The sequence below is a fragment of the Podarcis pityusensis genome, assembly GCF_964106645.2.
Source record: "Podarcis pityusensis genome assembly, chromosome: 2".
NCBI classification, from domain to species: domain Eukaryota; kingdom Metazoa; phylum Chordata; class Lepidosauria; order Squamata; family Lacertidae; genus Podarcis; species Podarcis pityusensis.
This window is the reverse complement of record NC_138029.1, coordinates 30115683-30139388: the sequence shown is the minus strand read 5'-3', so window position 1 is coordinate 30139388 and position 23706 is coordinate 30115683. Positions and strand designations below refer to the sequence as shown.

The 23706-nt window shown below is 46.3% G+C and overlaps 2 protein-coding genes across 5 annotated transcripts in view; both read left to right on the top strand.

Annotated features, from left to right (window-relative positions):
* Positions 1 to 2175, top strand: part of LOC308470357 (E3 ubiquitin-protein ligase RNF213-like) — a 92525-nt gene extending 90350 nt beyond the window's left edge. For all 3 annotated transcript variants that reach the window (XM_080993511.1, XM_080993510.1, XM_080993509.1), the window contains one exon: positions 3 to 2175. In XM_080993511.1, the coding sequence (XP_080849637.1) occupies positions 3 to 156 (154 nt within the window). In that variant the 3' untranslated portion in view covers positions 157 to 2175. The remainder of the gene's footprint in view (positions 1 to 2) is intronic.
* Positions 2176 to 3393: 1218 nt separating this feature from the next.
* Positions 3394 to 22069, top strand: ENDOV (endonuclease V). 2 transcript variants are annotated; one of them, XR_013982488.1, is made up of 9 exons: positions 3394 to 3521; positions 5041 to 5212; positions 5768 to 5902; positions 7118 to 7157; positions 8081 to 8193; positions 9179 to 9247; positions 10127 to 10255; positions 16771 to 16921; positions 20988 to 22069. XR_013982488.1 is itself a non-coding variant. In XM_080994047.1 (9 exons), exons 1-9 carry the CDS (start codon positions 3460 to 3462, stop codon positions 21016 to 21018), a joined length of 822 nt encoding a protein of 273 aa, XP_080850173.1. In that variant the 5' UTR covers positions 3394 to 3459; the 3' UTR covers positions 21019 to 22069. The 2 variants fall into 2 exon arrangements, 1 of the variants encoding a protein (XP_080850173.1); XM_080994047.1 differs by having other exon boundaries at positions 16851 to 16921.
* The last annotated feature ends 1637 nt before the right edge of the window (positions 22070 to 23706 follow it).

Here is a 23706-nt window from a genome sequence, read left to right as displayed (position 1 = left end):
AGCCTTAAGTACACACTTGTTCCATACCTCGAAACAAAAGGGAGCAACATACCAGAAGAACTAGAGGATACATTCCCAGAAGAGATCCTGCTCTCCCAGTGTATCGCTGCCTGGAAAGTGGCTGCCGCTCTTAAACGAGACCGAAGGCTTGGTTAAATGCAGACACTGTGCTGCTTCCTCTCTTCTTGGCCAAGCCACTTTCTGGAAAAAAAAAAATCCTGGAGAGCAAAGCACTGGATTTAGGTGCTGCTTTTCTTGCACATAGCAAAAACAAAAAGCACCTTTTGGATAAAAAAAAACAAATTTCATTGCTGAAGGAGTTCCTAATGGAAAGTGTCGCTGCGCGATATTAAGAATAAACTATAATGTGTAAATCTTAATTTAAGCCATAGAAGCCAAAATAAAAATGCTATTTATCCCCCAGTAGAGCACAAGCCGAAAGATGCAAGCCACATTCAGAGGAAGGCAAAAAGACATTTTCAGTGGCAAGTTTAGTGGACAGCAACACAGGTCCTTAAAAAAGCCAAGGTATAAATGGTCAGTATGGGGCTATAGAGCAGGGGCTGTGTGTGTCACCTTTCTGTGGGATGTCTCTTTCCCCTTAAGTCACTCAGGTCGGCAAGATACAAGGAACCAATCCTCTTTCCCTCAGGTTTTTTCTTAGTCTTCCTAAGTGCTACCAAATCTGCCTTCTCTACTACTAGAGGCATCGTTTGTTTGTAACTTTTATTTTGCCATAGTGTGTCTGTTAGTCTTTGGATCAGGACACCCAAACAAAAATTGTCAAAGCTTGGTCAAGGAAGTTTTCTAGGTGGCTTTCTTAAAGCCATTCAGCAGGCACAGAGTCAGAACTAGCTTGACGTCACTGCCTACATGAGAAGCAGCCAGTCAAGGTTGCCTAACCTGCCTGTTGTTGGCCATTGTGAATAGGTATATTCACTCACTTAGGCAGCCTTCTTCATAGTCACATGAGTGTCAAAATCTGCTTGTTTTGCCGCTGGACCCTTGTATGCATAAACTTGGTTTTCCTTTCTTTGACCTCCATGACTTAGATATTCTATTTGATGTTAGTGCTTTGAATATAACAACTGATTTGCTGCTGATGTTAAATTTGCAACTGTGATCATGATTAACTATGCCGTCTTAATTTCTGTTCGGGCCGAAAAATAGCTCAAGCACATTTCTCTGATCAGCTTTATGAAGGAAACAGTGTTGAATTTATTGGACCAACTAGGATGCTTTCAAAAATAAGATAGCTATTTTATTTCATTTAAATAATGTTATGTTTAAACTGTCAGCTATATACAGCACATTTAGCAGCTTGAGATGCTGTGCCTCATTAAAACAACAAAAGGAGGAGATTCTGTGAAAGTGATTAAGATTTCTTGAAGGAGGAAGAAAATACCACTTACTCCTGTGTGAACTGGTGCACCATTAATTGAAGGAACTTTTTCAAATTTCTGTTGAACTGTATTCATGTGGATTTTTAAGCATCTTTCCCAAAATATTCTTGTCTTGACAGGCGGATGACAACGACAACCCAAAATATTTTTGGGAAGAATTTCTCAGGGTGAAAGTAAAGTAGTATCTGCCACTGCTGTAAATGATACTAGCCAAGTTCTGCTGGTGCTCTAAATTTTATGTGCTTTATAAATAACAGGGTTCTTAACAGGTAATCATACCACATGTGCTTACACGTACTTCAGTTCACTGAACTTTTTCTTAAAGGGCTATCAAAAGCTCATTTCACATATTCTGAGTACTTGCATTTCTGGCCATCTGCATAACTTCCCTAAACTTGACCTGTTCAACATGCATAATCTACTGATAATCTACACTGGGTACTAAATACAGTTTGAGTCACTGCTGATCCAACTGATCGTTATTTAAGTAGTTACCTTATTACTAGAAAGTTTTGAGTCTGGGGCTGAGTTGCTTAGACTTGCTCTATTTCCAAACAAGAATACAAGGGACAGGACACAGTGAAGGAACAAAATCCATTATTCTCCTTGTGGATGATGCATTTGGCTGTAATAAAATTAGCACCGTACTGGCGAAACAGTAAACTGTGGCTTTGTTTATGAGTATACTGAGTTGGGGGACCATAACCAACAAATGTTTAAAAATTATTTTGTATTTTTTCCCCTCCTTTTAATAAAAAATGGCTACACAAGACTTGTATTGTGTTTAACTGTCCTGAAATTTTGCTATCATGATGAATTCAGTCTGGAAAGTTGATTGTGTTCATTGCTACTTACAGCAGATCTCTACTTACACCATTATTTCTTGGGTTGGCAGGGGTGAGGTTTTCTATAAACTTGCAATTCAAAAGCAAATCAGCATAAGCGTTTCCCAATTATTAATCAATACGGTAGGTCTGAGATGCTTTTCTACACAGAAGAGGGACGTCTCTTCAATACATTATCAGCTGATTAGGGAAAGGAGAAGTTCAATATTTTTACAACAGAAGCTCTGGGCATAGACAGTGTTACAAATTTGTGTGTGTGGCAGACAGGAATTCCAGAGGGGCAATCCTGTTAGGCTGCAATAGATTGTAATGGGTTGCTTTGAAGCAGGGCCAGATTTAGGTTTGATGAGGCCCTAAGCTACTGAAAGGTAATGGGGCCCTTTATATGTCCAGCTGCCCTTTGTCAACAAATTGTTGCTGTTTTTGTGTGTTGAATTTATGCTATATGGTAATTGATGGACCTAATAGGTATCTAAAGCCATTTGCACATATAGTGGTACCTCTGGTTAAGAACTTAATTCGTTCCGGAGGTCCGTTCTTAACCTGAAACTTCCTAACCTGAGGTACCACTTTAGCTAATGGGGCCTCCCACTGCCACGCGATTTCCGTTCTCATCCTGAAGCAAAGTTCTTAACCCAAGGTACTATTTCTGGGTTAGCAGAGTCTGTAACCAGAGGTACCACTGTATTGCCATGCAACCAGCCCATGCAGAATGTAGGCACCCTATATAAAGAAATGAGCAAACCAGTGATACTTTAGGGAGCAGGCTATTACTTACATCATAGGAGCTACACAACACAAAACGCTGTTGCTGGATGTGGGTTTTATTTTGTTTTTTATGTTTTGGAAATGTAAATTTAGGGTTTTTTCCCCTTTAAATTTTTGTGGGGCCCCAAGCTATACCTTGTTTAGCTTCTACATAAATCCGGCACTGCTTTGAAGTCACTTCAGCGGGGGGGGGGGGGAGAATCCCCACCCAATCTCCTTGCCATGCCCTGTATGTATTTTTTCACAACAAAGGTGGCAACCCAATCAGCAGAACTTGCCCTTTCCAACCCTAAGGCGCGCCTTTCCCTATCCCGGAACACGTGCGCTCCTTTCCATCACTGAACTGCAGTGCAGGGAGAGCGAGCGCCCTTGGATCCGCTCGGTGGGGGCGTGATCAGTGCAGGAGCAGCCCAGGAAGTAGTAAGGCGGGAGGTCCGGCTGGAATGGCGGACAGGGCTGAATCCGAGGCGCGGGTGGCGGAGGAGACGTTGCGCGCCTGGGAACGGTAAACTGCAGCGGAGACGTCAAGTCTGTCTTCCAAGGCGGCAAGCGGGAGCGCGCTATCGCTGGGGGCTGCGGGATTTGCATTGTGCTTTCCGGGCGGCTGAGGCTGCGGCTCGCTCGTGCGCCACCTCCTGGGCTTACTGCTGCAGTCCTTGCTATTTCACAGGCTTACCTAATTGTCTCCCGGCGACGAGCGCGCCACCCGGACTGCTCACGCGCACGTCGTTTTTAGCTCCCTTTTGCATGGTTATAAAATGCCTTTCCTAACGCTGCAGTGCCTCAAGGGACCGTTGCGTTTGGGAGCCAGGAACTAGTCAACGTTTCTCGCCTAGCAGCAACAAAGCACCTTCTCGCCCCGAGGAGTAAAAACCTTAACAGCGCGACCAGAAGCTGGTTGGTTTACTGGGAAGCCAGCGCCATCGATTCCGAGCGACCTGCTTAGGATTTGAGCCTTAGCGCTATCTTTGCTGGTCAATAAACAGCCCACTCCTGCAGTGCAGTCCTACACGTGTCTCATTAGCAGCAGGACCCACTGACTTAAATTGGTCTGATTCCCCAGGCAAATGAATTTAGGATTGCAGGATTAGTGCCTCCTGCTGTTGGGCTGAATAAAAGTTACAAGGTGCCTGATAAACCTTACCAAAAGAAGTTGGTTGGGTTTGGACCGCTGTGTTTCACAACACTCCGTAGGGCAAAAAGTTCAGGTTACCTAATCTTGCCAGCTTTCCTAAATCTGATACCTTTGGGCTGGATTACAACTCCCATCAAGCCTAGCAATTGGCTGTACTGGCTGGGGGTTGATGGGAATTGGAATACAGCAGCGTTGGAGCGCCAAAGGTTTCCCAGCCCTGAATTTGGCTTTGCAGGGTCACTGGTGAGACAGTGGGTGGAGAAACTTTGAAGGATTGGCTCCAGATAGTAAATTTACAGTGAAAGGTATGGATATATATATATATATTTGAAAGCAGAATGGTTTGTCTGCTTATGTGTTGTTCCAAATGTCAATATGCATTCCCTGAGATGGAAAGCAACAAAAGCAGACCACTGTCTCCCACCATCTCCCTCCCACACAATTAAAAGATAAAGGTATCCTTTAGGCCTTAATTTGTTTGCGCGGGTTGAAGAGAGATGTTCCTGTATTTATGGAAAGACACATGTTGAAGCAAAATGAGTTGGTTTCATAAGCATTCTGGGCCAACAAAGGTCTCCTGTACTGTATATTCTTATTAGTCTGGAGACAGAGAAGATGTTTGAGTTTTTTAAAAAGAGCTAATTTGTATGGTGGAGGCATCGTTGGTGTATACATTTACTGTCCCTCCACTATCTCAGGGTTAAACAGATTGTGCAGGATTTCAAAAGGCTACAAAAACCTGCAGAACCTTTGAACCAGAGGTAATCAAGGGATAACTGAGCAATTATGCTTCTATCATACTCTTCCAACACATTGAAAATTGCCTGTTCCTGGCCTGTTCTGGTGCTGGAAACAAACAGATGCTACCTAGTTCTACTATGTTTCATAGTGATCAAGCACAGCTGAAGGCAGATGTAATTGACCAGGACACCCAAGAGTGGCAAACCAACCCCTCATTTGCTGGACTGGAGAGAGTTGGAGGAGTGGACCTGTCTTACATCAAAGGAGATGACACAAGTGCCTGTGCTTCACTGGTGGTGCTCAGCTACCCAGACCTTGAGGTAACCATCATAGATCTCCCAGGTTCTAAAGTTGAGAACAGAAGGAAGGGCTCTTCGAGTTCTGGTAGACCTGGCATAGAAAGGATAATAAATGTCAAATGTTACAGTATTCTTAGTTGCTGCCTGAGTAACTTTAAATTAGTAGTTCTGTTTGTTTCCAAGCATTGAAAGGCTGAGGCTAAGATTATGGCAGCAGTTCAGGGGTAATTCAACAAGACACGTGAGTTTGAGGAGTTTCTGCCAAATTATGATCGCTTGATCACTATAGGCCAGACATAGGCAAACTCGGCCCTGCAGATGTTTTGGGATTACAGTTCCCATCATCCCTGACCACTGGTCCTGTTAGCTAGGAATGATGGGAGTTGTACTCCGAAAACATCTGGAGGGCCGAGTTTGCCTCTGCCTGCTATAGACTCTTATGAGGATGCTAAGATGGTGATGTGTGTATATTACTTCACTTGCTTGAGAATGTGGTCAGCCACTCTTGCTCATTCTGCTGAGTGAGTTACTCCACAAGGAAATATTTCACTCTGCATTCTCCCTTGATCTTTTTAGGTCCTGTATGAAGACTGTTGCATGGTAGCTGTGAATGCCCCATACGTGGCAGGTTTCCTGGCCTTCAGAGAAGTCCCTTTTCTTGTGAAGGCCCTGCAGCGGCTAGAGCAAAAAGAGCCTGGTCTCAGGCCCCAGGTGTGATATTTCCCGCCCTATTCTCAATCAGACCATCTAGTCCAGGATATTTTCTTTCCTGCAGTGGCCAACCAGATCCCTCCAACAAGCTCATAAGTAGGGCTAGAAAGCAACAGCCCCCTCCTGCTGTGGTTCCCCAGAAGCTGATATTCTATCATCATCATCATCATGCCAATTAATTTTTATATTGCTTACATGCTGAAACGTCTTCTAAGCAGGTAGCATACTGGTTCTGAACGTGGAAGGTTCCCTATTGGTATCAGCGGCTGCTTTTCTCTTTCCTTTGTGGGAAATTGCCACTAAGGACATCTTTTCTGCATAACAGTTTAGTGCCAACATCTGCTTCACAGGAGAGCTCACCAGGCTACCAGCCCCACAAGGCATCTGTGCAAAAAAAGAGGGATGCCACCTATGCTTATTTATACGGCATCTATAAATGAATGCAGATTGCTAAATCAGGATTTGTTGCTCCTGATTTAGTCTGTTGCTCTCTGTCTTGATTTTACGTGCTCCTGTTTTAATATTTGGTTAAGTTTCCTTTTATATTGCTGAGTTGTTGTAATCTTTTTTTTAAAAAAACAAGTTGCTTTTAGCAACAAGTAAGAATAATAACTTGGATCCAGACTTAATCATGCTTTTGCAATCAACGCAGTGAAATCAGTGGGACTTAAGTGAGCTTTGCTAGATCTGAGTGATGTAGCAGTAGCCAGCCAGGTGCCACTGCCACCCACACCTGTCTGTTTACCTGCTCAGCACATTTCTCCTGCTACACTTCCCATTGAAGCATGTGCAGGGAAGCAAGGAGCTGCTTCATCTCTGAGCGCATGCCGAAGGGATCCAGGGGATCTCTAAAACGGCCTATGTGGAGTCATCCACAACTGCTACAGGAATTCCCTCACAAAAGAGGTAAGACTGGAGAGGAATATTTGGAACCAAAAGGATGGTGAGGCCTGAGGAACAGGCACTCTGCCACATGTTCCTTCTGAACTTGAGGTGAGGGAATTGTGTACATTGCTCACTTCCTACCCCTCAGCTCTACATCCTCAATGAGGCATTCCTGGGGTATGACTCTGTGATTGCATCTCATCTCTTTTAGCATTGGGGGAAGATGGTGTGAATATGTGGGTGCATTCTCTCTCACACACCTTCAGTTATTGCAAACATCTCCCACCCTACATCACCTGTCACTTATGTCCCTCTTTGTGGCTTTTCTAGGTCCTGCTCGTAGATGGAAATGGCATTCTCCACCACAGAGGTAAGACTCTTGAATTGGCTTTTTAGTCTAGCAACAATCAGATTTCCCTTCCATATTTGGTTGGTCTGTTGTTGCGCCTGGGAATTCTAGAGATGCCAGCATGGGGAGCGTCTCTCCAGCGCCTGCTCCCATCTTTTACAGTGCCCTTGGGAAAGACGCCCTCAGTTTACACCCTCTCTCACACAAACACCCCACTCAAAGTGGGCAGACCACTTCCTTGACGCGCAGCGTACATTAATAATGCAGAGTTTTTAAGTGAAAAAATAAGAGCTTTACTGAGTTAAAATAAACTTCTGCATAAACAACATGGTTCCAAACAGTTTGACTGAGATTACATACTGACTCTGCTCACAACTGAGGCAGACTGACTCTGACTGAAATCTTACTGAGAACACAGAGAAAATGGCTGCTACTTATAAGGAGAATGAGTCACATGTCAGAGTGACTCAACAGGTAGCAGTTAGGCCTGAATAACTTTAGTAGGCCCAAATGATTGTGCAGTCCCAGCACTTCCCAGCCTGCTTTGCTGCTTCTGCTCTCATGTGTCTTTGTCACATGACATTCCTTGCCACTGTCCCCTCACTCACCCTTTTCCTCTGGAGTCTGGACCCAGTTCTCCCAAAGGCTGCTCTTATCACTGCTTGCATGCTTGAGGAGAGCAGGTGAAGGAGCAGCAGCAAGATGGGAGAGGAGCACCAGCCCCACAACTGGGTGGGGGCCTCCATGGGTACCCTGTTGATGCTGACCCCTGACCCTGGGTCCAGCTCCTTGCAAAAGTTTGTGGGCTTGCCTCTTTTGGCGTGCTTTAGCTTTCCTTTGACAGTTTGGATCTCGCACCCTCATAAAGAGACCCACAGCAAGTCGGAAAGCTCTCTCCCTGCCTTCTTTGCTTCAGCGTCGTCTTCCCACTTTTCCTTCGGCAGGCTTCGGCATTGCCTGCCATCTCGGTGTGCTCACAGGCCTCCCCTGTGTTGGTGTAGCCAAAAACCTCCTGCAAGTTGATGGTCTGGCCAATGATGAGCTGCACAAGGAACAGGTAAGTCCGGGTTAGCGATTCTGAGCTCACGTTCCAATTCTCTGGCTCAGTGTAAGGAAGCTTTCTATGAATCGTAGATCAAGTGAGCCTCTTGTAGGAATTGTAGAAGATTTTGCTGGTTTCTCTGCACTGCAGTTGCAGTTCCAACTATGTACACGTGTGTGTGTGTGTGTGTGTGTGTGTGTGTGTGTGTGTGTGTATTCGTGTATTCCATTAGAAGGGATGCATTGACCAACATGCACTGTGTCAGGGAACCACAGCCAATCTTGGATTCCTGACATGTGTGTGCATAGACATGCATTTGTTGCATGCACCTGAGAACGGTCTTACGGGTAATTGTAATGCGTTTTACGCATTGTGAAGTGGCCCCCAAAGGGAAGTCACTCCTCTTTGCGTGGCGTGATCCCTGCAAGTGAGAATTCCACCCAGGCTACTCCTGCCCCAGATGCTTCCTTCAGGGACTTGCTGTACAGAGCTGCAGGACTGAACAGATACTAGCAAAGGAAATGCCTGACGAGTGTGATCCCAACCTCTTTTTCTTTTTTTTAATTGTCTCCACTTTCAATTCATAGACTTTTTCACAGTTCGTTTACATTTATTGAGAGACAGTTTTGTCATCGACATCTTGCAGTTGGGGGTGGGGGAAAGGAATAGGTGGGGAGAGAAATGGGGGTATTGTTCTTTCATTCTGTTGCCTGTGGTTAGTGTAGGGATTTGTGTCTCACCATCATGTGGGTAGGACCTTCGTTTACGTATATATTTATTTTTATTGATAAGGCAAGAGATTAGGGGTCCTGAGCTTGGTTGCTTGTGTTCAGTTGCTTGCAGTGTGGCTTGTTTGTATGTATGTGTAGGGGTGAGGGGGGATATTAGGTTGTTGGATCCCAACCTCTTAAAGCAGAAGGAATTCTAGGAAGTCACCTTACGATCAAGTTTATAAACCCCATGGACTCATTTTAGCTGCAACAAACCTATTGTATTCTAGATCCAAGACCTTCAGGCAGGAGGAGACACATTCCCCCTATTGAGTACTTCAGGGAAAATCTTGGGTATGGTAAGTACTGGGGTGCAGAGAGGAGCACTGTTGATAGTGAGCAGAGTAGGAAGCACTGAGCCCCTGCCAAGGGCGTCATCAGGTAGATGGGGAGTAGGCCCTGGTGGATGTTGGCAAACACTCCTGGGGGGGATGGCAGACCCCCAGTACCTCCGAGCATCTCCCAGTAGGCACGTCTCTGGAATGGCATGTCCCTTCACTCCAGAGTACCCCTCTGCGACACTTCTCATATGAAAAGTGCACACAAGTCTTCTGGCATCACACAGCAAGAAGATAGAAACATCCGTAGATCTAAACTATGTTTTACTCACAATATATACAGAGAATCCATAATCACATCTGTCTTCTCCAAACTCTGGCAGAAACAGAAAGCATACAGCAAAAGCGAACGTACAGTCCAATAACACTCTCAGACGGAAGAGATAAGACAGTCTTCCGTTCCCACGCACTTCTCAGACATCTCATGTGATTTATACTAATCACATTAGCCAGCATCGGCTACATAAAATCCTAACAGTGGATCCTTTGCCTGTACTTGAACCAGGCAGAGGGCCTTCCTGGTAGTGGCACCCTCCCTGAGGAACGCCCTCCCATCAGAGGTCAAGGAGATAAAGAACTACACAACTTTTAGAAGACATCTGAAGGCAGCACTGTATCAGGAAGTTTTTTATGTTTGATTTTTTTTTTAAAGTATTTTGGTGGAAGCAAAATAAAACCCAGCCAGATGGGTAGGGCATAGATTATAAAATGATGATGATGATGCTGCTCCTCCATCTGGCAACAACGAGCCCTGAACTGGCTCCAGTTGCTTTGGCGTTTGCACCCAACTCGTTGTCACTTATACCATCTTTTGTTCATTTGTTTTTAAATCTGCCCTAGGCTTTGCGCAGCTACGCCAAGAGCACCAAACCCGTGTACGTCTCTGTGGGCCACAAAATGAGCCTTCTGTCTGCTGTGCAGTTAGTGCACTCCTGCTGCAGGTATCGGGTTCCTGAGCCCATCCGGCAGGTGAGAACAGGATTTCAGGTGGAAGGGTGGTGCTGGCAGCCTCAGGCCAAGGGACCAGCTGATCTGCCAATTTGCCGCGTCAGTTGTAGGCTAACGCTTCGAGTGGTGGTTGACCTGATGGCTGCTAGAAGGTTGCAAACATGGCGATGACCATCGTCCTGTTGTTTGTCCTCAGTGTCTTGTGTTCTTATGTCCTGTATATGCGAAGGCTCCAGTTTAGGTATCTTGGCTGGTGATAGCCATCGAAGATCTGTCCTCCATGACAGGGGGTGGTAGCCTGCTGGTTTTGGCCTAAATTGCCAAAGCACTCAGAACTTGGGCAAGAGCAATCTGTCTCTTCTTTAGCAGGATTAGCAGAGAGACAGAGAGGGATGGGGTGGCAGACACAAGGAGTGGCATGGCAACCCAGCCAGATGGGCAGGGGGATAAATTATAAAATTGTTGTTGTTGTTGTTATGGACCACTTTTAGCTCTGGCCCCATCCACTGCTGACTACTACCCTGCCCACTCCTGGCATGTGACCACCAGCAAATTACACCTGTCATGGCCGCCGGCCGCCTGCCAGCTAGCCAGCCTCTGGGCCCTGTGCCATCTAAGGGGAGGGTCTTCCTGGCTAACACAGAGTGTAATCCTCTGCTCAGCCGATTCTTCCTTTTTAAATAACTTGCTGCCACCAGGTAAAGCAGGGGAACTTTTTCTTTCTATCTTTTTTTACAATACTGCCTTAAACTTACAAGGCTGCCTTAAATCAGGCTTAAACTCTCCCCCGGGGTCTCCCTGAAACTTTTCAAGGTACTGCAAAGTTTATGGCTCCCAGGTAGGAGGGTGTTTGCAATCAGCTTAGACACCCCCCCCCCCCCCAGGTTTATGAAAAAGCAAAAGGAAATGACTAAGATTGGATGGAAAAAATATGGTGTTTTAAAGAAAAGGTATTAAAAGTTACAGAAAAGCAGTATATTCCCCAATGGAGCAAAATATCAAAATAGATTAAAATGTGATCCTCTTTTCCTCTTCTCTCACTGCATGCACTAGAGCTGGTTCTCACTTCTTCTCACAAAGCCTTTTCTTATCACACTGAGACCCACCTTGGTCTGCCCACCTCCAAACTACAGTGGTACCTAGGGTTACAAACGCTTCAGGTTACAGACACTTCAGGTTACAGACTCCGCTAACCTGGAAGTAGTACCTCAGGTTAAGAATTTTACCTCAGGATGAGAACAGAAATCGCGTGGCGGCAGCGGGAGGCCCCAATAGCTAAAGTGGTACCTCAGGTTAAGAACAGTTTCAGGTTAAGAACGGACCTCCGAAACGAATTAAGTTCTTAACCCGAGGTACCACTGTATTCTAAATGCTTAAAAAAAACCCAAAACTTTGTTTACCTGCCCCCACTTTATATCTTCAGTTCCTCCTGTCAGGCTGCACAAGTTCACCTTCTAATCCCCAACTGGATGTACGAGATAGTATACAGCATTTCATAAAAGCAAGGCTCAATTCCTTCACAACCTTCAAGGTGGGGAATCGCCGACCCATAAGCCGAATTGGACCTGCCAAAGCTCCCCATTTTGTTTTGTGAGGCCATTTTAGCTAAGCCATGCCCATGCATGCATTACATATGACATGGGCCAGATCCAGCACTCCAGCCATTACATCACACCAGCTGTTCCTTTTGCTTTCCAAGCACGTATGTGCATGCCCTTTTATGAGGTAAAAACCGTAAAAAAGCTCAACAACTTCAATCCTTAAAAAAGCTCAACAACTTTGGTTGGCCCTCTGGTTGGCCCTCATGGACCTTCACTTTATCAAATCTGGCCCTCTTTGAAAAAAGTTTGGACACCACTGTCCTAGCCAATGACATTTTCTCCTGTCACCCCTCTGTCAGTCATGCCACTGCATAAGGGGAGCAATTTGCTTTTACTGAGAAAACTATAGGGTGCCCAACTATAGGTGGATGAAGTCTCCCATCCGAATTTCATGCCTGGGTGTTCCTGGAGTGCAGGATTTGATATCACTGCATGATATATTACTGCCTACAATGCAGGTGGAGGTTGCTCACAAATAACTGGCAAACCTGCACATCAGCAGACTTAAATGGCAAACACGATGATAAAAGGAGTAGGCTAAATTGTCCACCTCCTTCCTAAGGCCTCTCTTTTCTTGACATGGAAATACCTTGCCAGCTGCAGTCCCTTTGAGAGGCTGTGCGCTGGCTGGCTGGCTGAATAGCTCTAGCGGCAATGCTCACATCACCAGACTGCGGTGCTGCCTCTGGCTCAGGACCCTGCAAGAGGGTCTGCAGAAGCTACCAGTTGAGAATGCAGCCAGAAGGTGGCAGTGCTAGACCACCTTTCTTAACCTGGAGGCTGCATTTGAGCAGCGGGAGATTGTAGAGTGGTGTGTGGGCAATCAGACATGCCAATAGCCTGTGCCTTTGCTGACTGCAAGGTAGGAAAAAGTTCAGGAGAAGCGGCTTTTCCCTTCTCTGTAGCAGGGCCCAGCTACCAAAACCACAGGGAACGTTTCTTAGATGGCGGAGTGTGCGTAGTTGGGGCTCCCTCTTGATCTGTGGTTGCTTCGCACGAACATGCACATGCTCATCATTTATTGGCTACAGCATTGCCTAAGAAGCCATAATAGTTCAAGCATCAGAGGGAGGGAACGAGAGGGAGAGAGATAAATGCTTGTGCTGCACCACATCAGCACAAACACAAGGCCTTTTGGTGTGATCGGTTTGCGTTTCCAAGTCACCAAGTGTTCAGTGATCCAAGGTTTTGTGTGCGCTTGAGAATGGAGCTCATTCCAATGTATATTTGAAAAGAAAAACTGCTCCAGTGTTTCTGTTTGATTTCTGCAACATGCCCCACATCTCACAACCCCTCTAGTCATGGTGGGCTGCTTCACCCCTACCCCTGCTCTCACTACTACACAGGAGAAAGTCCCCTGTCTGAAAAAGAGCCGGAGGAAAGCTTGCTGTGTAATTTTCGGCCCTTCTTTCCATGCTTCCCAGCACTGGAATGAAACAGATTCCAGTCCAGTGGCAACAGAACTTCCATGCTCCACAGTCTCCAACCATGCCCTGGTCTGATATGCCCAAATCTCTTCCCAAAATACTCCCGGCATAACCTCCAGCCCCTAATGCTGCTGCTGCAGCTAGTCTATTCCAAAAATAGGTGTGATCTGGGGGGATTATTAAGGCAACATGATCCATCTTATTGATTAGCCTCTTGGTTTAATAAGCCGGGTTAAGCTGACTCTTAGCACAGTGCTAGGAGTGAAGACTGGCAAGACTTTTTTGCAATATAAAAGGACACTTAATAATGCATCAGATAAACTTGCTTTGGGAGTGTCTCCCAAACCCAGGCTACCAAAAGTGAAATGAAGGTAGCTCTTGATGCTGCTGCCAGTTAGTGTAACACTTGATAAACTAGAAATGAAATGCCCCATGTTCTATTGAAATATACTGGAATATATTTAAATCCCCTGATTATGAACCCATTTGGGCCACTAGGGACTGGAAGTCCCTGGTCGTGAATTTCATTGCAAAGCCAACTTTTTAATCAAAGAAGCAGAGTTATTTGTCAGCTGGGTGTAAGATGAGAGAAATTCATCCAGTGAAACAGTTCCACCTAGAGCCATTTTCCATTTTCACTCCAAATGGATGGATTTATTTTGGAAGAACAGGGTGGCTTTTAGCTTCTACTGTAGCATACAACACAACTTACTTGTTTGAGCCATCTAGATTCCCTTGTCCCAAAGGGAATTCTGGTATGGAGCTGAATGATGGGGACTAATGAAAAGTGTAGGAGCAGGAGTCTCAAAGTTTGTCATAATGGACCTTCCCAATGTTGAGAGATGCTGGTAGCTGGCAGGCATTGAAAAGCAGCACATTGCGAAATTCCCCTAATCTAACTCTTATTAAATGTACCATCTCAGTATGGACGTGACAAGCTCTAATGGAACAGTGAGACCTAAGAAGCAATTGGGCTGAGGGTCTGATAAAATCAGCCATGTCATTTTTGACCACAGTTCCCATTGCATACAAAGACTAACGCTGCCTCTGTGTACACATGTAAGCTTCTCTCTCTTCAAAGGCATTAGTTGAGCTGCAGTGTTATTAAAGAATATTAGCCAGTTATAGGGGGAGAAGAGGAAATCTTCATTTTTAGCATTCCCCAGTGAAAGTGGGGGGGCAAGCTTTGCCTTGGGCAAAAGAGGAGAAGAGGCTTGAGGGTGTGCAGGACAACTGTGTAGCTGCATGGAGGAGAGGGAAAGATGCCTAGCTAGGGGACAGGAGGAGCTGTCTCTGCAGAGGGCAAGGAGCCTGGCTGCTGGGGACCCCCAACTGCCAAGGCGATGGGAGGAAGACTCTACCGGGGACGCTTTAATAGGAGCAGCTGCACTATGTTTGGGGGACAAGAAGGACAACGGCTGAATGCCATGTATTGGTTTGAAATAGTTAACGAAAACCAGTGGTTAACAACAACAGAAAGAAAGTTAACCTGTCCAAATATGGGCAAACCAACTTTGTCCTGCGGAGTGCTGCAGAAACTCAATCCCAAGTGATAGGGGTTCGGGAGGCAGATTATTCTGTGATATTTAGGAAGCCTGGAAGATGGTGAAACTGGGTATTGGCTTGTACATCAGGCCTAAGCATTGCAAATGGAGCCCTTCCCTTGCTGCCCCCATGGATTCAGTTTACAACATGCAGGCTTGGGAGATCTAGGGCATGCATGGGGTATACTGTGCCCTGGACCTTCTGCTGGTTCATGGCATGAAATGACCTTCCTCAAATAACTCTGTAGACATGGCAGGGAGAGTCTGAGCTGCACCATGCAAGTTACAATAGGTGCCTCTAAGCCCTGGCAAAAGCCAATGGCAATTCAGAGGGGCTGGAGACTTGTGTGCAGGCCTAAGGTGGCCTGGTGAGATCTGTTCTGAATCCTGGCTGGCCAACCACAGGAAATGATAAACCCTCCACCCCATTCTCAGCCCTGGCACAGGGACTATCTCAAATGACTGCTGGTCAAACACACCAAGTCTTTGCCCCAAGTGGTGTGAGAAGTGATCAGAAATTGGGAAGGGTGGCTTGTGGGATGTCTTTATTGTCTACCATCTGGTGAGCTCTGAGTTAGTGGCAGCAATTTCCCCTACAAAGGTGATGAGCCCATTCAGATGGTTCATCCTTGGAGATTTATTGGATCTCATGGGTTCCTAAACCTTTCCAATGAGGAAAGCTTATGATCCCGTTGCAGCCCTGGTCTCGCTTCAGGTATATTTGTTTTTAAAAGCATTGCTGTAATTATTGACAATTATTTTATATACACCACTTAAATATTTTTCTGAGTAAGCAATCTATAATTTTTTCCATATATATGTATATATATATATATATATATATATATATGTAAATCAATAAACCCAGCCAGACCACAAATCCTCCACCAAGTATTGGCTTGTTCTAGAATTAGGAAGTGATTCCCCTGGGAAGCCTAGTGAAATATGTTCCCCAAGGAATCATGTGACAACCCATGATGAGAATTTTGTCCCACTGGCTCTCTGCTATTTCACTCAGCTCAGCCATTTTGGCAGCATGCGCCTGCTCACATCACTTCTTCTTGAACACTGAACTGGCACACCTGCTGTTTGAGCCGGCAAATCAGTCAAAAACTCTCACATACATCCATGCACATGCTCACATACAATATATTCATAATTAACTGCTTGAATTGCCTTTGGAAAATCTCTAACCTGCTGTACAAGTCATAGGTATAGAAGACCATTTTCTCCAAGTTATTCAGAAGGCAGTTCCCATTGAATCAAGACATGGATTAGGGAAGGCTCACAGCAGCTCATGCCTGCAGAGTACATTCTGTGCATTGTTGTTGTTGTTGTTTAGTCGTTTAGTCGTGTCCGACTCTTCATGACCCCATGGACCAGAGCACGCCAGGCACTCCTGTCTTCCACTGCCTTCCGCAGTTTGGTCAAACTCATGCTGGTAGCTTCGAGAACACTGTCCAACCATCTCGTCCTCTGTCGTCCCCTTCTCCTTGTGCCCTCCATCTTTCCCAACATCAGGGTCTTCTGCATTCTGTGTGTGCAGAAGGTCAAATCCCCAGCATTTTAACTTTTAGAAGGGGTCAGGTCAGAAGTGACAATGAGAAAGATGGCTTCCAGAGTGGAAACACCCAAGGCTAAGTGGGCACAGGGTAGCCTGACCCTTCTACAAGGCCTCTGGATTTGTTCCTTGATTTCAATGCCCGTTCTGTAAAAATAATAAAAAAATGGCACCCATGGCAGTAGACAGGTGTCAAGGATGTGTTTTGCTGCCTAATTACTTGAGCCAGATTGGAGCGTAGCCTGGAATTAATATGGAGGCCTTGTGGTGAGTTGTTGGGTGAGAGGTCAGTCCAGAAAATGTTCCTCAGATGGTTGGCCTAAGCATGGGCAGGACTGGGCTTTGGGCGTTTCTTCTTCCTTGTTCATTAGGTGTTATTTATTCCCTCTCATCCCACCACAAGCTCCTCAGATACAACTGCAGACATCAGCCAGCCAAAACAAACTGTCCCCCCCCCCATTCTGTTTTCTGCCCTGATTCCAGGCTGACATAAGATCCAGAGAGTACATCCGGAAACATTTGGAAGCCGTCTCTGCATCACCTCAGCCAGAGAGGTAGGTGTGGGCGATTGGGTGGGATGTGTGGCCGCGCATCCCCTTTGGGCAATCTGCTTCTTTAATGCTCTTCGGTAATGGCATTAAAGGGACAGCTAGGGTAACTTGGCAAGGTGAAATGACCGCAGGGCCCACACAGCCTCCGGGAGCAGGCTATTTCCAGCAAAGCACCGTGTTGCGCCATGTGTTCTCTAGGTAATCACGTGGCTCCGCGCTGGACATGGCAGAAATGCGTTTGGTCCGCGTTTGCCTTCAGAAGGTCACAGAGGATTTGCTATCCTTTGAGCAAATGCAACAGAAGCCAGTGGTGGTATTGCAGAAAAATGCAAGTCTTGAAATGGATGGGGTGGGCAGAAGGTAGACTTCTGGCTGCTCTTCTTGGGAGCCAGTGTGGTGTAGTGGTTAAGAGCGGTAGTCTCATAATCTGGTGAACAGGGTTCGCTTCCCCGCTCCTCCACATGCAGCTGCTGGTGACCTTGGGCCAGTCACACTTCTTTGAAGTCTCTCAGCCCCACTCACCTTACAGAGTGTTTGTTGTGGGGGAGGAAGGGAAAGGAGAATGTTAGCTGCTTTTCGACTCCTTTGGGTAGTGATAAAGCGGGATATCAAATCCAAACTCTTCTTCTTCCTCTGCAGTAGATTTATCCACAGTTTCTTTCCCAATTCCCACTTGTTCCACAATTGCAACAGCAAAATTGCTTCGCACAACCTGCCCTTATGAGTTAGGCTACTGAGAAAATGAAGAAAGCTTGGGGGAAAACCCTGAGTGGATTTTTGTGTGTCAGGATTGTGTAGCTCAGTTTCTGGCACTGTGAAAACCAATTCTTGGGCTGAGCATGTGCTCTGCTCTACCCTGTTCCCTGGTTTTCTGTTGCCACTATGTTGAACCCAGTTTCAGTTGGTTCTTGTAACGAAACCAAAGTTGATCCTGCAAGCCTGGAGGTTGCCCATTCCAGTTCAGAGTTGCAGGACTCTGGCAGCTCTGGGCAGTGAGACTGCTGCATCTTCTATGCTGTGTTAAATCCGCAGTCACCCAGGTGATGTTTTGCTCCTACAAACCAACCCACGTCACTCCGGCTTGCAGCCAGGGCAGATCTGCTCTGTTCGGAGAGGGAGGGTGGAGTTTAGGAGGATAGTTGATGAGGAAAGGGATTAATCTCTGAATGGTGCAGCAGAACTTTTAAAAAGCATTTGACCTAGCGTGGTGGGGAGGGGCAGATTAGGTGCTGTGGACCAGGCGGCAAAATGTTTTGGTCTGGCCCTGTTTGCCACTCTGCTCCAAACCCTGTTTTCATTCCAGTTCATTTCTGCTTCATTCCAGATCTGCAATCCAAATGTGATGCTATGTCCAAATAATAAGCCAGAATCCATTTTTTTATGCTGTCATTATTGTCCTTTCACTGCACTTATGACCTGCCTGTTATCTGTAGTGGCTTCATTTTCAGCCCCTAGACTCATTTTCAGCCTAGAATGTCTACTGACCCTGGGACCACCTCCATTCATAATACGCAAGCCCTGCCTTAGAGGTTAAAGGCAGCCAGAGAAGCTGTTTTGAAGATGCTTCCCCTCCGTAATCTGACAGTTGCCTTCAGGCTGAAGCTCTTGGAGGAGCAGGGATCGTAATCCTGGCAGGGAGGGAGTGATAGGTGTTTTAAGTGAGTGCAAGTGTCAGCCCCCCTGAAAGGCTATTAGCATTTATCTGCAGGCGGGATAATGGAAGAGGTGAAGATGAGGCAGGCCAAGTCCCACTGCAGAGAGCTGGCAAATTGCCCTCCTACCCTTTGGAGCCTGATGCATGCAGGATTCTGCCTTCATTCAGGGCACTGGGGTTTGAGAACCATCTGCCACCACCCCAGCTGTTGTTGTCTCTGTTCAGCTCAAGGGGTGCTGAGTGCAGGATACGCCCCCAGCGTGCGCTGCCCCAGGCCAAGGCTCTTGTGCCCTCCTGTCCCATGCTCCACCTGCTTTTTATGATATTTGTGTTCGTGTGTGTGTGTGTGTGTGTGCATGTGCTGGGAGTGTTTACCAGGGCTGCAAGTTTTTAACAGGTTTGCGTTGCTCAGCGTAACCCCCAAATGGCGCTGTGCTTGATCTATTCTAGATTCAGGAAAGGTACATGGATTCTGAATTTATTGTTATTCACGTTTTATACTGTATTTTACTTTTGTTGCATCAATTAAGTGTTTTAAATTTGTTGTTAGCCGCCCTGAGCCCGGTTTTTGAACTGGGATGGGCGGGGTACAAATAAAAAATTATTATTATTTATTATTATGAGAGGTGGATTCTCTCCACCCTCAGATCATGCATTCCTCGGTGCTTTTTGTTCTATGCTCCTTTTACACATTCTAGGCTAAAAAGAGAAAGACACTCTGATGTAGGTGCTTATTCTGCCCACACTTTCCCAGAGGTACAAGCTATTTTGATGCCTTGAACTTCACCTCTTTCTTGCTGCTGTTTGCCCCGGTCATAGGTTTCCAACAAGGCTCACAGTGCAGGGGCAGAGCTGGGCAGCACATGTTCGCGATGGAAATCCTGTTCCAACCAAGAAAAATATTGCATGCCATCTCTGCTTAGGCCCTGATTTCTCTAGCGCTTGGGAGGGTGTGGGTATGCAGTTCCAGGGCTTCTGTTCTGCACAATTCTTATATGTTGGGGACACCCACCACCAAAGGCACACTGCCCTATGGCTGATCTTGTGGGGGCTACATCTCAGAAGTGGGAATGGCTTAAATGCAAAAGGCCACAAGTGAGGCCTGCCGTTCTCAAGGCTGCCTTCTGAGAACCTTTACCGTCAACTATTCTACGATGTCTTAAATCATGCCTTATCATTCATTATTGATTATTCAGTTCAGGAAAAAACAAATTAATTTTTTATTGAAGGACAAGTAGGGGTGGGGGTGGGGAGGGCGCAGTGTCCTGGGGAATCACAAAAAGCTTTTTAGATCACGGTGTCGCAGCAGGAGGCCAGTAAGGGAAAACGTACTTCATTGTGTGTGTGTGTTTTTCAAAATTAAAAGCTATATATTGGCGGGGTCGAATGTGGCAAGTTGTGGGGTCTGCAAAAAAAACTTTTGGCATCAAAGCAGGGGACCCTCGAGAGCAATGTGTGTGTGTTTAAACAGGGTTGGGGAACATTTTTCAGCCTGAGGGCCACATTCGCTTCTGGGCAACTTTCTAAGGGCCGTCCGTATCCTTGTGATAGGTTGGACTTGAGAGAAAAATGAGGAAATGTAAATTTTACCCTGGTGCATTAGGCTTGTTTCCACACACACACACACACACACACACACACACACACACACACACCTTCTCTATCCCCCATCCTGACAAGGAAGAGATACTAACAGAGTTCTAGTATTTATTTTAGCTGGAGTACAAAGCAGGACAAGGGCGAAGTAGAGTTCTGAGGGATAGCTAGAGAGGCCTAGTGGGCCGCAAATGCCTGCCGCCATTTTAAAAGATGGGCGCATTGAGAAGGGACCCAGAAAAAACATTTGCAGTCATGGACTCATAGTGGGGGACTCATGCACACATAGAGAAAATAAATAATGCTTTAAAAAAAAAAATACAACTTTGTGGTAGCGAGTTTTGTGAGGGGGCAGGGCAGCCTACGGCCTGCAGGGCATATCTTAGCCACTCCTTGTCTAGTATGAGCTGTGCCAAGTTGCAAGGCCTGAGACCTCCCCACCCCCCAAGTGGAGGTTGGTGTTTAGGGCACTTTTCTTTAGCAAGCCAGTTCACTTTGACTGAGAAGTCCTATTGCATTTTGAGGGGCTTTACTAGAAAGTAAATTAGCTGAGGATTGCCGCTTCTGTTCCTCCAGGTATCACAGCAGCCGCCTACAAATACAGAAACCTGTGACTGTAGGAACTGTTCCCGTCAATAAGTAATCTCCAAATAGTGGCTTTTGTTGAGATACTGAAAATGTTACACAAATTGGCTAATTAATTAGCTAACGGCAAGGCTGTTGATGAGAATTTTTTTTTAAAAAAACCTCTAATTTGTTTGGCAGCTGTGGAAGTGTTCGTTCTTTCCCCCTGTTTTTAATACCTCCTCTCCTCTCCAGGATGAGTGAAGACGCAGACTCTGAACATTAATGCAGCATTGAGGACGTTCTTTGAAACCTCTTTGTCCAGGACAAGTGACACAACGACCTCCCAGCTGCTCTGTGACTTCTGTTGACTTCCCTGTGCAGACCTTCAGCAGAAGGAACAATGGAGCTTCAGTGCCACCAACATCGTGGCCCTGATCCCCCAGTCGTACAGCTGGGGCAATCTCGGGGCTGCTTCTCACCTTTTGCAGCAGGAAATACTCTGTTGGTTACCAGAGCCCAGACTATATGCAACGTTAGTTGCACAAAGAAGAAAATGTACACAGCACTACTGCAATGGGAACAGGTAAAAGTTCAAATCCGTGTGTTGGGGCAATGGGAATAGCATTTGTGGGGACCCTGGGAGTGAAGTGTAACTCTTTCCTTGCCTACCAGAGTCCCACCACTTCCCCGAAGCTGCTATTTGCATTTCGGAGGAAGGGCTTGTTTACACTTTCACTTCTCCTGTTCCTAGAAAGCAGTTTTGCACTTGACCTTTGTCCCGCAGCTTTCCCCTGATAAACGCACTCTTCGGTGCTAAATCAGAACAAACAGCAAACCTAGTTGTGATTATCCTCAGGTTCCCACTGGCATTAATAGAAATGCAAATAGTTGTATTGGAAAAGCAGGTCTTCTCGGAGCCACAACAGAGTTCAAGTCCCCCTCCTCCTCATGGTCTTGAGGCTGCTCCCTCTTCCCTGTGGGCGAATTGCATTCACACAACTTGCATCGCCTCTAGTTCAGCCCTTGATTGGGAAACTGCATTCTACCCCAGTTGCTCTCAATAAAAATTTGGGCAGGTCCATATATTACATTTTTCTGTGCACGCATTTAGAGAGCATTGTCTTAAGCTTGCAATGCGTGAAGAAGAAGCCCCAACTTCTGCTGTGAAAGGAGTGGAAACTGAGGAGTGGGCATGCAAGAGCATCACCTGTGCCTGTCTGTCTTCTTTCCTGACACAGCCACACACAGGTCAGGAAGAAAGCATTGCTTCTGTTTGTAAGATCTTAGTCATATTTGAGATCTTCAAAGTGCCGAAAATAAACCTTTGTTGGTAATCTCTGAACGATTGTATTTCCCACACACACACGTGCGGTTTGCCATCAAGGAGGCGTCCGAGAACCTGTGCTCAATTCTACAGCAAGAAACCAGGCTGTGAAGGGCTGCTAATGGGGAAATAATACGGCAAGGAATGGGAATTCCAAGGGAAGGGATTCCATTAAAGGCTGTGAGTTTAGCCAAGCAATATAGCTCAGCTCATATGGGCAGTGTTCTCTCTGTTTCTCTCCCCTCCCGCCCTTTTGCTTGAGCTTTTCTAGCGACATCAAGTCACTCAGCCTCCTGGCTCATTCTGCTCTCCGCTCTGCCGTGATCATTTCTGCCACTTTCACACCTCCCTTGGGAGCAGATGCTGAATCCCCAACTCCTGATGGTCCCAGCAGATGGATAGTGAGAGGACTCTGTGTATCCCGTGGGTGGGTGTAGCTTGAGGAAGCCAACAATCTGCCTCCTTGTTTTGTAGGAGGCCCGGGCTACGCTCAGGCTGCAGAATCTTGCCGGGTGCCTCAGTGAAGCAGCCTTTACTTAGCCCACAAGGGTGACAGTGTTTTGCCTTTGAGAGTTGGGCTTGCAATGGCCAGCAGGGTCTTACGGCAGCCAGAACTGGAAAAAGGAGATTCATGTTGCCTTGGTCACATGCTCTGGTCTGGCACCGTATTAGTGGGAGCCTGACCAGGAAACTCCAAGAAATGCATCAGACCTATGAGTTTTTTTAATATAAAAAAAGGTTTATGTAGCTAACTTTATTTTGCGTGATATTAAAGCATTAGTTAAATCTAAGCAAATGTTCATGGTAGTGAACTGTTAGTAGTCAGAACAAATAATTTCATTAATTGTTGTGCCTTGTGGAATTAGTCCACAGTTGCTCAGGGTGTATGTAGGGACTCAACCATTCAGCCCTCCTCAGTATTAACAGGGGAAACAACTACTGTAGAAATAATACGTGTATTGTATACCTATTTATTCTTGTGGCAACTGGAACAACAGGCCTCAGGAGAAACTCCAGCATGAGCAATCGTCTCATCCTCTGCTTATTTCGGTCCTGTGATCTACTCCAGATCAACTCTGACAATGGCACTTAGCCTTGACCTATGAGTGCATTTGTCATCTCTCTCCCGCCTTGCCCCCACCCCACCCTTCAGGTTTGCTAATGCCCTTCAATCCCATCCCACAGTCCACCTGTTACGCAAGGCCTCAGCTCCTCCCATCCATGTTGAATTAAGCCCCACGTCTCTTCGTTTTGACCTGCAGCCCCCACTTCACCCCCAGCTGCACAGCCCAACTCTTGGCTCCCTTTTCCTCAATCCCATCCCACAGTCCATCTGTTATCCTGAGCTTTGGTTCTCCCCCTCTTCCCCATTTATCGTGATGTGCCATTCGAGCTCCTCCTCCACCGCCCGCTCTCCTCTTAAATCCAATCAGCAGCATCCTCCTCTTCCAACACCTTGGCTTTCCTCCGCCATCTCTGCTTATGCTGATGGCACCAGATCCTGGGCCTGAGTCCCTTTCTCCAGTGGCAATCCAGGTCTTTACAGCATCTGAGACCGCCTGGGTACCCAACACAGCTTTGCAAATATCCTTGCCATCGCCAGCCTTCCCTGGGAGCTAGCTCTTTGCTTAGTGAGTGGCACAATGG

Excerpts from the sequence above, each read along its gene's own strand:
- ENDOV (XM_080994047.1), top strand. The coding sequence starts at position 3,460 with ATGGCGGACAGGGCTGAATCCGAGGCGCGGGTGGCGGAGGAGACGTTG. Across the intron at positions 7,158-8,080 it reads TGGCATTCTCCACCACAGAG|GCTTCGGCATTGCCTGCCAT; the intron begins GTAAGACTCTTG and ends TTCCTTCGGCAG. Across the intron at positions 9,248-10,126 it reads CAGGGAAAATCTTGGGTATG|GCTTTGCGCAGCTACGCCAA; the intron begins GTAAGTACTGGG and ends AATCTGCCCTAG.